This window comes from Dermacentor albipictus, chromosome 1 (assembly GCF_038994185.2).
Source record: "Dermacentor albipictus isolate Rhodes 1998 colony chromosome 1, USDA_Dalb.pri_finalv2, whole genome shotgun sequence".
In the NCBI taxonomy this organism is placed as follows: Eukaryota; Metazoa; Arthropoda; class Arachnida; order Ixodida; family Ixodidae; genus Dermacentor; species Dermacentor albipictus.
In genome coordinates, this window is record NC_091821.1 from 230,767,391 (window position 1) to 230,779,827 (window position 12,437).

General features: G+C 50.2%; 1 protein-coding gene across 1 annotated transcript in view; it reads left to right on the top strand.

Moving 5' to 3' along the window:
* The window catches only part of LOC139047563 (uncharacterized), a 60,509-nt gene extending 50,249 nt beyond the window's left edge, over positions 1-10,260 (top strand). Inside the window, exons 12-13 of the mRNA XM_070521417.1 lie at positions 840-1,164; positions 9,170-10,260. Of these exons, the coding sequence (XP_070377518.1) occupies positions 840-1,164; positions 9,170-9,458 (614 nt within the window). The 3' untranslated portion in view covers positions 9,459-10,260. The remainder of the gene's footprint in view (positions 1-839; positions 1,165-9,169) is intronic.
* The last annotated feature ends 2,177 nt before the right edge of the window (positions 10,261-12,437 follow it).

Sequence of the window (12,437 nt, forward strand, 5' to 3'; positions counted from 1 at the left end):
GATAAATACTGCTATTTACGTAAGCAGTCATTTGAGGAAGAGATCCTGAATAGTACCAGCCGTAGTGGCGTAGAGGCTTTTGCGTTGCGCTGCTAAGCATGAGGGCCAGCGGCGGCCGCATTACGATGGGGCCGAAATGAAAAAAAAAAATGCCCATGTACCGTGCATTGGGTGCACGCTATAGAACCCCAGGTGGTCAGAATTAATTCGGAGTCACTCACAACGGCTTGTCTCATAACTATATCGTGGTTTTGGCGCGTAAAACCCCACAATTTAATATTTAATCCTGAATAGGTTACGATTCTGTGCCATCAGTCTAAACTTCATTCTCAATATGTCCTGAATCCTCAGGTTTTTTTTTCCCCAACACAAAGTTTTTCCCGCCACGAGCTTTGAAAAGCAGCCAATTTGGCGCAAGGTATCCAAATCTGGCAAGCCTGTCCAATACATGAAACAGCGCCATCGCTGTAATTCAAACGTTTGAAAATTAATTACGGACATTACACAAAGAAGGATCGACTAGAGGCAGAGACCAAATATTTCTGATATTAGTTTGTGTTCCTAATGAGATCAGTTTGTGCCACCGCACTAGACCTGCCAACACAAGGGTGGGCCATTCGCACTTTGTGCGTATTTCTAGATGAACGAAGCAAATTTAATTGAAATCGCAGATTCTGACGGACTGATGAAGGCTGAGCGTCATTAGTTTCAGCTTTCGATTAATGATCTTTAGTGCCCTTTTCTTTCTCCCGTCGACAAAAGACAAGGGTCAGAATCAGGTCGGAGCGCGTGTCCACGCCGTTGACACGTCTTCCCCTTTTCCCCGGCCTCCCGCGCAGTGTCGCTGGTGATCGGGCTGGCGCTGTCGGCGGCCTACCTGCGCTACAAGCGCGAGCTGAAGGTGTGGCTGTACGCGCGCGGCGTGTGCCGCTCGCTGCAGTGCATCAAGGAGGACGAGCTGGACGAAGAGAAGCTGTTCGACGTGTTCCTCTCGTTCAGCAGCCGCGACGCCGGCTGGGTGCACGCCCAGCTGCTGCCCGGCGTCGAGGCGCTCGGCTTCTCGGTCTGCACCTACGAGCGAAACTTCAAGGGCGGCTTCCTGCTGCAGGACATCATCCGCGACGCCGTGGCGTGCTCCAGGCGCACCCTGCTGCTGCTCACGGAGTACGTATACGCACTGCGACGCTGGCCGATGCACTGGTCTGTGATAGCCCAAAAACGCAGCGGCAAGTGTCACGCATGCGCCGGCGATTCGCTTCGTCTTGGAATATCTCTGCTTCCTTATCATATGTGTTTAATTTCCCGTTCACGCGCCTTCACTTTGCTCAGGCGCTTCCTTGTCGTTAAACGTAACACTTCGGAAAAGTTTGTTTTTTTCCGTTTCTTTGCGCAAGTGATGCTCATTTGTCAAACAAACTCATTCGTCCTGGGGTGCTTCTGCTCGGCGATGGCCCACACCCACAGACGAGGAGAGCAGGGGGGGGGGGCGGAGTTGGTAGAGATATTCCCATATTAAAACGACCCGTTCGTGCGACCGGCTCTTTTCTGCGTCGCCACTCTTGGCGCGAATTTGGCTGTTCGTGCGTGCGGTGCATAACAACAGCTTACTCGCAGTTGCTCAACTGGGGCACATCCACTTCGTGCCGGTGACACCCGTAAGGAAGAAATTACATCTTTAATTTCTTGATGAGCGGAGGGATGGAGGGCACGCGCATCAAGCTTTTTTTGGGGAGGAGCCTCTGCTCCACTCTTCTCACTGATTATGGGAAGCGTATCCATACAAATCAATTTAGGCGAGGTGCGTCCGTCTTTTATGGGTGTGGCCTATATCGGTGCAATGTCTTGCCTTACTCCGTCGCCCCGGGCTTGCATAAAGTCGGGGGGGCACGACGAGTTTGCGTCTGAATTGTCCAGGAACGTAGGCAGCGAAACCGACTGTTTTTATTAAAAAGGCGACGTTACAGGCTTAAATTGCCAACAGTAGCTGTACGCTACGATTCCCAATGTCGGGTGCGGCAGACACTAAAAAGGTAGGTTGACTGCAGCTTGTCTGCCTGCTTCACCAGGAGCGAGAGAGAGAAAATAAAAGCAAAACCAGGGAGGCTAGCCAGCCGCCTATAGACGGAGATCTGTAGGTTGCATATGTACACGGCATGCGAGCATGCTTGCCACTCTTGCCACTACACCTGAAAACATAGTCCATGTCGTCGTCGTGAAGTTTTCTTATCAATATTCACTGTGTATCTCTGCCTAAGCTTTCCACGGTAAAGCCTGAGTGAACGAACGACGACGAAGTGCCTTCTTCTTAGAACGCTTCTATCTGTGTTCTCTGGTTTCCGACAAATTCTTCGGAATTTCCTGGTGCCTCGGCTCCCGGTTTTGTGGCCATGGACGCGGAGCCTTCCAGAGGCCCTCCTGGCCAGAGGTCATCAAGGCCGCCCCTCACTAGGAAGAGAGGAAGCGTGCTCAGTGACACCGAGGACACTGAGTTATACTCGATGTCGGATGAAGACTCATCGGATGATAGCTTCATCACTGTCCGCAGAAAGAGGGCCAAAAGGAGGACTGTCAACGCGAACCCATCAACGCAAGCGAGCACGGCGACTCTGAAGTCAAGGCCTGAACGCTGGCCTCATGCCATCGTGTTCGTACCCGAAGAGCCCTCAAACAACCTCCGACTGCTAAACAGGCAAGAACTATCTGTTTTCTTGGAAGGGGTCGTGCCGAATGAAATTAAGGACATTCGGATAAATACACGCAAAAATGTCCTCGCAATCGATGTTACCAACGGGAGTGCGCTCGAAAAACTGAAGCAAATCTCGGTGCTAGGGCGCATCAAAGTGCGTTCATATATCCCGATGGATGACGCATCCACAGCAGGTGTCATTTATGACATCGATGTCGCCATTCCCAACGCGGACTTGCCTATCCTCGTCAAACCAGCCAGTGAGGGTGTTGTCATCACGCGTGTGAGCCGCCTTGGAACATCGCGCTGCGTCAAACTGATCTTCAAAGGAGATTGCTTACCAACACACGTCAAAGTCGGTCACTTCCGACACCCTGTTCGGCCCTTCGTACAAAGGCCTCTTCAATGCCATCAGTGCTTAAGGCTAGGACATGTCAAGGGTGTCTGCCCAAACTCGATACTGTGTCCCCGTTGTGCTGAACCTCACGCGGAGGAGACATGCCGGGCTACTGTCCTAAAGTGCGGCAACTGTAATGGTTCCCATGCTGCCTCGTCTAGGGACTGCCCTCGCATCAAGAAAGAGGTCGCTGTTCTCAAGCAAATGGTTCGGGACAATTCGACACACAGGGAGGCTGCTGCAACGATCCGGCGTCGGCGTCGGCGTCACCGAACCTCCTCAAATAAGGCAGAGCCGCCGAAGGAGAGGGCCGCTTCCATTGTAGCACCCATATTCTCCAATCAGGCCAAAAAGGGGCTGAACAGCACAAGGAAGTCACCTGAAAGGAATTTGTCTCAAGAAGAATGGCCTGCGCTTCCGAGCCAGCAATCTCCCACAGAACTACAGATTGTCAAGCCCGCTCGGGAGCCTACTCCTGCCGCTGATGCCACGCCCAAAGCAGATCAAGTTCTTTCAATGCTGCGTCCCCTCATAGATGCCATTCGAGTGATTCTGTCGAACCTTGGAACTATGTCTGCTCAAAATGCACTGAAAGTACTGGACGCCTTAAGCCCAGTGCTTGAGTCCCTCGAATAGAGACATGGCCAGCCATCGCCCATCGTTTCGAGAGGAAGTCAAGGCAGCGTCAATCATACAGTGGAACGCAAGAGGACTAAAATCACGCCTTTCGGACTTTCGTCAGTATATATATACTGTGACGTAGCAGTTGTCACTACGTTTATTCCGACTCGAAGATACGGCGAAGCGATCACGCCCACAGCACGGATCACACTCGAGAGCCAGCCCCACAAGTGATGATGAAGAAGAACCCCATATGAGCCCCACATGATGATGATCATGTACAGATGACAAAGAATAGCTTATATCGCGCTACACTAATGTCCCCTCGCGCGAGAGCGGCCATCCTGGCCGCAATTCAAAGGGGCGGTGAACGCCTCGTGAAAGGCTTCATACGGGACACGTGGACAACCTCAGCAGCGCGGCAGCGGCGGTCACTTGGCACAATAACTGGTACCACGCGATAGTTAACCGGGGAAGTCTGCTCCAAGACTTTGTAGGGGCCGATGAACCGAAGTTGAAACTTGTCACACAAGCCAGGAGTACGAACTGGTGTCCGGAGTAGCACTTCGTCGCCAGGGTGGAAGCACACGACGCGATGAGAGGCGTCGTAATGCTGCTTGCGGTCCTGTTGCTGTGCTTCGGTGTTGATGCGGGCGAGCTGGCGACAACGCAGAATGCGGGACACATATTCTTCACAGGAGGATGGACATTGATTAACAGTTGGCGCGAAGAAAGAGACGTCAAGACAGGAACTGGGCGAACGACCATAGACAAGGTAGAATGGCGAGTAACCGGTCGTGCGTTGAACGGCGGTATTATACGCAAAAGTCACGAATGGCAAAATTGCGTCCCAGTTTCTGTGATCCGGTTCGATGTACATGGCTAGCATGTCTGACAGCGTGCGATGAAATCGCTCTGTGAGGCCGTTAGTTTGCGGATGGTAACTGGAGGTAGTCTTGTGGGTGGTTCCGGAGGCTCTGAGTACTTCGTCTACTAGTTGCGAGAGGAATGCTTTGCCACGGTCGCTCAGGAGGACGCGAGGAGCACCGTGGCGCAGTATTAAGGATTGAAGTATGAATGCAGCAACTTCAGAGGCTGAGGCAGAGCTCACACAAGTTGTTTCGGCGTAGCGTGTCAAGTGATCAACGGCTGTCACAATCCATCGTTTACCGGTGGGAGTCACAGGAAGAGGACCATACAGGTCAATGCCAACGATTTCAAATGGTTGCGATGGACAAGGAACCGGTTGCAGTTGTCCGCTTGGAGCTGATGTAGGGAGCTTTCGACGCTGACATAGGGCGCAGGAAGCGACATACCTCGCTACACTGGCGGACAATCCAGGCCAGTAGAAGCGACCTTTGATGCGGTCATAGGTTTTCTGGAAACAAAGGTGACCAGCAGTCATGTCGTCGTGAGAAGCCTGCAGGACATGAGCACGTAGAGAGCGTGGCAGGACAGGAACCCAGCGCTGACCGTCAGGGTGATAGACATGACGGTACAGGACACGGTTGGCAATCTTAAATTGCGTCAGCTGTCGACGAAGGCGGGCGTTAGGTGGGCGCGAAGCTCCTTGAAGGTGGTCTATGATGCGCCGACAGTAAGAGTCCGCCAATTGATGAGATTGGAAGAATCCGTTTGTTCCCAATCAATTTGTTCCCAATCATTGTCATATGTGAGCCTAATGTGTCAAAACCAGTCAGATTATCGGGATACGAAGCTGTTATATCCGCAACAACTAATGCATGCAGCAAAGTCATCGTTTTTATTCGTCGAGAACTGACCTATGTTCGCCAGCCGATTCCGCCTCATGATAAAAATCAATACGTTTGCCTCACCATTAAAAAGGGCAAACTCATGTTTACACTTGTAGGCGTTTATATATCGCCTTCAAGTACCTTTGATCCCAAACGATTAACGAACATCTTGTCTGTGTGCCCTGCCCCATATATCATCATCGGAGATTTTAATGCGCACCATATAGCACGGGGAAGCGCAAAAACAAATGCAAGAGGGCAAAGACTTGCAAACTTCGCCTGTAACCACGGCCTTTCACTTCTGAATGACGGCAGCCCAACGTTTATACGAGGCGTGAATTATGGCAGCTGTCTTGACCTAGCTTTCGTCTCCAGCACTTTCACAAGATAGGTAAATGGTTTTCGGATATCGAGACACACGGGAGTGATCATATTCCCACATACCTTGTCATCAAAGGAATGTCCAGTCCCACCCCACGGAACACCATTCGATTAATTGATTGGACCACTTTTACTTCCACCATGGAGGATGCTTGTCGAGAGGGCTTGTCCTCTGGTTTAGAGGAAGCAATCAAGTCTGCAATGCTACACGCCACGCGCACGGTCACGGTTTCGTCTAAGCACACGGAATTGGATATAGAGTTGGAGCGACTTCGTGCGCTCCGTCGTCGTGCGGAGCGGCGTTACCGGCGTACAAAGTCCATCGAAGACCTTAGGACAGCCAGACGACTACAAAAGAAACTTCAACGTCGCATGGATAGATTGGCATCTCGACGTTGGGCAAGATTTCGCCAGTCACTAGACCCCCGAAAGCCACTTTCCCACATCTGGAGAACCATACGTGGTCTACGTTCCTTCCCTGAACAACACTTCCCATTCAAGGCGCTGGCGCTCTTCCAGGGGCGGCCAAAGGCTGATGTTGCAGAAGACTTTTGTGCAAGGATCGCTGGCCAAGCAACCGGTCCAGGCTTTCCAGCCCCCAGTCGCATCCCTGTTTCACGTGACGGCCGCATGGATCTTCCATTCATAATGGAGGAACTAGAAGCGGCTCTTGCTCTATGCAGGCGTTCTTCATCCGCAGGACCAGATGGAATATCCTACCGCGCCTTGAACAACCTGAGTGATGGCGCACGGAGAGAACTGTTACATCTCTACAACTTATCTTGGCAGGATGGCATGGTTCCCGAAGAATGGAAGATAAGCCGCTTGGTCCCTCTCCTGAAGCAAGGCAAGTCCCCACTTGAAACACCTCATACCGCCCAATAGCGCTGGCCAGCTGTGTGGGAAAGATAATGGAAAAGATGATTCTTGCCCGCTTGGAGTGGTACCTGGAGCACTACAACATGTTACCGAATTGCATGGCTGGTTTTCGTCGAGATCGCTCTTCCATAGACAGTGTTGTTGATCTCGCTACGTACGTCCAGCTTCAAAAGTCACGCAAAAGATTATCTGCAGCTCTGTTCTTGGATGTCAAGGGGGCATACGATAACGTATCTCACGAGGCTATCCTCGATGCTCTTGAGATGGTTGGCCTAGGTGGTCGAGTTTTCCAATGGATCTCTCATTACCTTTTTGTGAGATCGTTCTTTGTCTGTACCGGTGATGGTAAAACCGCACTACACTACACGTACCGAGGTGTACCTCAAGGCGGTGTACTAAGCCCTACCCTATTCAACATCACACTCATTGGTCTCGTTGATCATCTGCCAGCAGCGATCAAGATATCAATGTACGCCGACGACATATGTATATGGACCTCAGGTGTGACACGTCCTCAGATACGTGCAAGACTTCAAAAAGCTGCTACTCTAACAGCTCTATACCTCCGCAACCAAGGTCTTGAAATCCCATCAGACAAATGTGCACTGATGGTGTTCACTCGCAAACCAATGACACCCTACGCCATATCAATAAATGGCCAGATAATTTCTTATGAGAAGACTCACAAATTTCTTGGCATAATCATTGATAGAGATCTCTCATGGAGCCCGCACGTTACCTACTTGAAAAAGCGTCTGACAGCAATCTCCCAACTTTTCATGTTTCTGGGAGGAAAGACTTGGGGAATGTCAGTGCATGCAATGTTGGAATTGTGCAGGGCTCTTTTTCTGGGCTACTGACCAACACCTGCCAGACAAATCTTCGTGCTCTACAGGCTATTCAAGCTCGGGCTCTCAGGGTTTGTCTTGGTTTGCCAAAGTGCACATCGACAGCAGCGACTATTGCGATTGCTCAGGACCAACCTATACAAACACACATTGCGGTAGAAGTGTTGAGAGTGCACATTAGGCACGTTGTCCGTGCCTGTTCTCACCATCTGGCAACACTACCATCAGAAAGGCCGCGGGCAGCTTTTTGTACTACGATTTCGGAGTATTACACCTGCCTCCCATCAGGCTACACCCCCGCAACTAAGCCATCGATTCCTCCATGGTGTTTGGCTCGACCCGCAGTGCACCTCACCGTACCAGGAATCAGGAAAAAATCTGAGCTGTCATCACCAGCTCTTAAACAACTAACTCTGCTTCTTTTGCACGAGAGGTACGCCGAACACGTACATATTTATACTGATGGATCGGCAACTCTCCAGTGTTCCTCTGGAGCCGTGGTCTTCCCAGCGAAAGCCACCACCATCAGTTTCAAGACATGTCACCCAACGACACCGATGGCCGCGGAACTTGCAGCCCTTCGCGCTGCACTTCGTCTCGTCAACCAAGAACAACCTCGAAGGTGGTCAATATTCAGTGACTCCAAGGCTGCACTGCAATCTTTGCTATCAGCCCTGCGGCGCGGACCACACGAACAACTGGTATTTGAGATTAGAGAACTCATTCATACCTTAACTGAGAAAGGACACCACGTGACATTTCAGTGGCTTCCAAGTCACTGCGGAGTCATAGGGAACGAACACGCTGATAACGCTGCTCGGTCGGCTCTTCAAGGGGACGAAGAGGAGCCGATACCGTTATCAAGGACAGATGCCGCTCGAAAACTTCGAATGATCAGCCGTCACATCACGTTATCCTTGTGGAACGCTGGAAGTTTTCACAACTTCCGACTCCACCATCTTCACTCCTCCCTACGCCTTTGTATTCCAGCTGGGCTCTGTCGTCGCGAAGCTACCCTGCTTTGTCGATTATGGCTAGGGGTGGCTTTCACCAAGTCTTTCGCTTACCGAATTGGATGGGCCGACGACGCCTCATGTGAGGACTGTGGTAATGAGGAGACTTTTCAACACCTTCTTTGTGACTGTCCTCGATATACTTTACAGAGACAATCACTTGTAACCGCGATAGCGCGCTTTGACCAAAGACCTCTCACAGAGGAACTCATTTTCAGATACCGCCATCATAAGCCATCGCAGCAGAGGGCGACGAGGGCACTGTTGCGGTTCTTGAGGGCGACAGAACTGGACAGGCGACTGTAGCCTGAACAGATGTTGATAGTGCTACAAGTGTCAGTGTGCTGTGCGATGACAGTGTTCGGTGACAGTGACCGATTGTTATTGTGTGTCTATGCTCCTTCCTTTCCTTATCTCTACTTTGTTTCCACTTTACCTCCCCCTCCCCTCTCTCCCCAGCGTAGGGTAGCCAACCGGATTTTTTTTCTCTGGTTAACCTCCCTGCCTTTCCCCTTTCCTCTCTCTCTCTCTCTCTCTGAGTGAGTTAGTGAAACTTTACTGATAGACCATGTGCGGTGCCATGTCTGCAGAAACTTCATGGAGAGCGAGTGGTGTCGTTGGGAGTTTCGGTTGGCGTACCAGCGTGCCCTGAGTGATCACATAAACCGGTTGGTCATCGTGCTTGTTGACGAGGTGCCTGCTGACTCACTGGACGAGGACCTCCAAACGTACGTGCGGGCCGCAAACTATGTACGCTGGGGCGAGCCGAACTTCTGGGACAAGCTGTTATACTCGCTGCCCAAGAAGGACTCCAAGAGAAAGCTCATCACCAACAGAGTAGAAGAGCACTCCCTGGGCTATGTTACCGACGTCGGCTAATAAACGGGCCTTCACGAACTACGCACGTGCCGAGATTAGGGACTCGCCTAGAGGGGGAAAAAATGGCTGCGGCGTTGTGCTCCTTTGCTAATTGGTTCTGCTATAGTCACATGTTCGGGTGAAGAGGGCCTTCGACAAGTTGACAGACTGTCATGGCGCATGCGCAAGATGAAGATGAGTGGCGCGAATCGGTATCGATGTACTCATTATATGGCGTCCATACGAGAATAATTTCCCTGCTTTCGGTATACATGCGTTTTTGGAAGACGCGTACAGCTTCGAGAAAGAGAATCGTGTGATCATGCAGCTGCAGGTAGATATTGCCGTTTCGTGCAGTATCGACGGCCAGAGTGCGCGCTACTATATAGTACCTGATGTCGGTGCGTCTGACGATGAACATATAAAGTAGTGTTGGGCTGCTGAGCACGAGGTCGCGGGATCGAATCCCGGCCACGGCGGCCGCATTTCAATGGGGGCGAAAACACCGGTGTACTTAGATTTAGGTGCACGTTAAAGAACCCCAGGTGGTCGAAATTTCCGGAGTCCTCCATTACGGCGTGCCTCATAATCATAAAGTGGTTTTGGCACGTAAAACGACATAATTTATTTTTTTAACATATAATGTAGGGGGGGAGTGCACTTAGCGACTCAGTGTTGTTCAAAATCTGCGAAATTTTTTTTCTTATTTCAGCTCATTCTGATGGGGACATATATGTGTGACTAAAGACCCAAACACAAATGGTGCCTGAACTTTATACTGAAGTTTATACTGAAATTTATTACCTATATAGTATAGCCATAAGATGTCACCTTCACGGGAGAACCAACGCAGGAGATATTTATAATTTATTTCGGTGAAAAGAACCTTTGAAGGCCCTGAGAAAAAGTGTCACCTCTCCCCCTTCCTTCTAAGGACCGTACAAAAAACACAATCGGCAAAATGTATTACCGAATTACGGTTACAATGGCGAAACCCGCCGTGGTGGCTTAGCGGCTATTGTGTTGCGCTGCTAAGCACGAGGTCGCGGGATCAAATCCCGGCCGAGGCGGCCGCATATCGATCGGGGCGAAATGCAAAAACGCCCGGCAAGGCCCGCATGCGCGGGCCTTGCATGTGCCATGCGGGCACATGCCAGTGCCCGAGGATTTACTGTCCGGGCTCAGGCATCAGATGTGTCGGACCTCGCCACGGAGGAGGCACCGTTTACAGCGCGGGATCGACTTATTACTTACCACGACATCTGCACCCACTACCGATTAGCCCGCTTAACCTTTCCGCCACTCATGGGCAAATCCCCGCGTAGGTGTGAAGTTCTGTGGCGACAGCTGCAGACTCGCACCTTTCCGTCCCCTTACCTCCTCCACCGCATTCATCCCGCCATTTACCTTTCTCCCTCTTGTAAATTCTGTGTCTCTCCCAAAGCAGACTTAAACCACATCATGTGGGGGTGCCCTAAGCACCCCCTTCCCCCTTTCCTCAAGCAGTTAATATCTAGTGAGGAGCAGTGGGAGGCTGCCTTGCGCAGCTCCAGGCCCGATCTTCAGGAGGCCATCCTGGAGTGGGCTGAGAGGATAAAGGAGGCCTACTTCAAGTAGTTCCTCCCCCACCCTCTATTCCATTGCCCCCTTCCCTTTAAAGAGGGATAAATAAAGTTTTTCATCATCATCATCATCAAAAACGCCCGTGTACCGTGCATTTGATGCACGTTAAAGATCCCCAGGTAGTCAATATTAATCCGGAGCCTCCCCACTATGGCGTGCCTCATAATCAGTAGTGGTTTTGACACGTAAAACCCCCGAATTGATTGTTACAGTGGCGAAAACGCAGGAGAAAAGCCATCGAAGTAATTAAAGCGTGCTGCAGTGCCCCTGAGCGTGTTCCATACGATAATGTTTAGCAGATGAAGTGATTTCTTCATATTTGCTGTCACAATCCATCAGAAAAAAAAGAAAACGTAACAAACAACGGGTGATAGCAAGTAGGAGCGAAATTCTTTTTGTCCAATAAACCTTCACTTGAAAATTAGCGCCTTGTCATGTGTTTCTTTTGCACGTATACCGGCTGTCACAGCTATTCACCAAGAATTAAAAAGAAATATATACTATATAGCGGAAGCCTTTACGCGAAATAACGGCAATCATTGTGTGTTGATGGGCGTTGTTCATGCTAGTCATGAGCATTTTTTCTTTTTTTTGTAAAAGCAATTATCTAAATTTAATCAGCTATCATCTAGTGAATTTACCTAACCAATGAGGCGCGTCAAAGCAAAAGTTGTGAAAATGCCTAGAAATTACCAATAAGTTAACAGTGCTTAAAGCAACCTAGGTCTTGTGGGGTGTTTTTTTTCCGATAGCAAAAGAAAGTCCTGCTATATGTTGGACATGTTGGTATTCGAACTTCGATAAAATCTTAGCGCTGGCGGACAAGGACAGAGGGGAGACGTATAGAGAGCTATGGGAGTTCGTGCTGTTGTTGCATCATGCTGTCTACATCTCCCCTCTGTCCCTGTTCGCCAGCTCTAAAATGTTAAAAGGAAGTTCTCGTGATGTGTCCACGGCCCAGCGATAGCTAATTAAGCTTAATTAGTATTGCAAAATGACAGTAGAACGTTGCTGTCATGATCAATATTAAACAACTCAGCCGCATATTAATCACGGTATCTTGACACCCCGCTGCTGCGAAGCTTGCTTGATATAGTTGCAGTCTCTGCAGCCATTCAACTTATTCACAACGTGGCAGATATCACTACCGTTGTTTCTGCTTTCTTTCTTCAGCAAAAGCCTAATTGTGGTTCACGTAGAGGTAATGATGAGAGAACGTTGGAGGGAACAAAGGACATTGATGGAAACCGCTGCAGTGCAGTCACTGACGGCGCATTGCATCCCAGAGCTACAACGTAACGAAGCGCGGCAGGACTGACTTTGACCATAGCTGATGTTCTTTGGAGCGGTCCTTCAACACCTATCACCCAATGACGA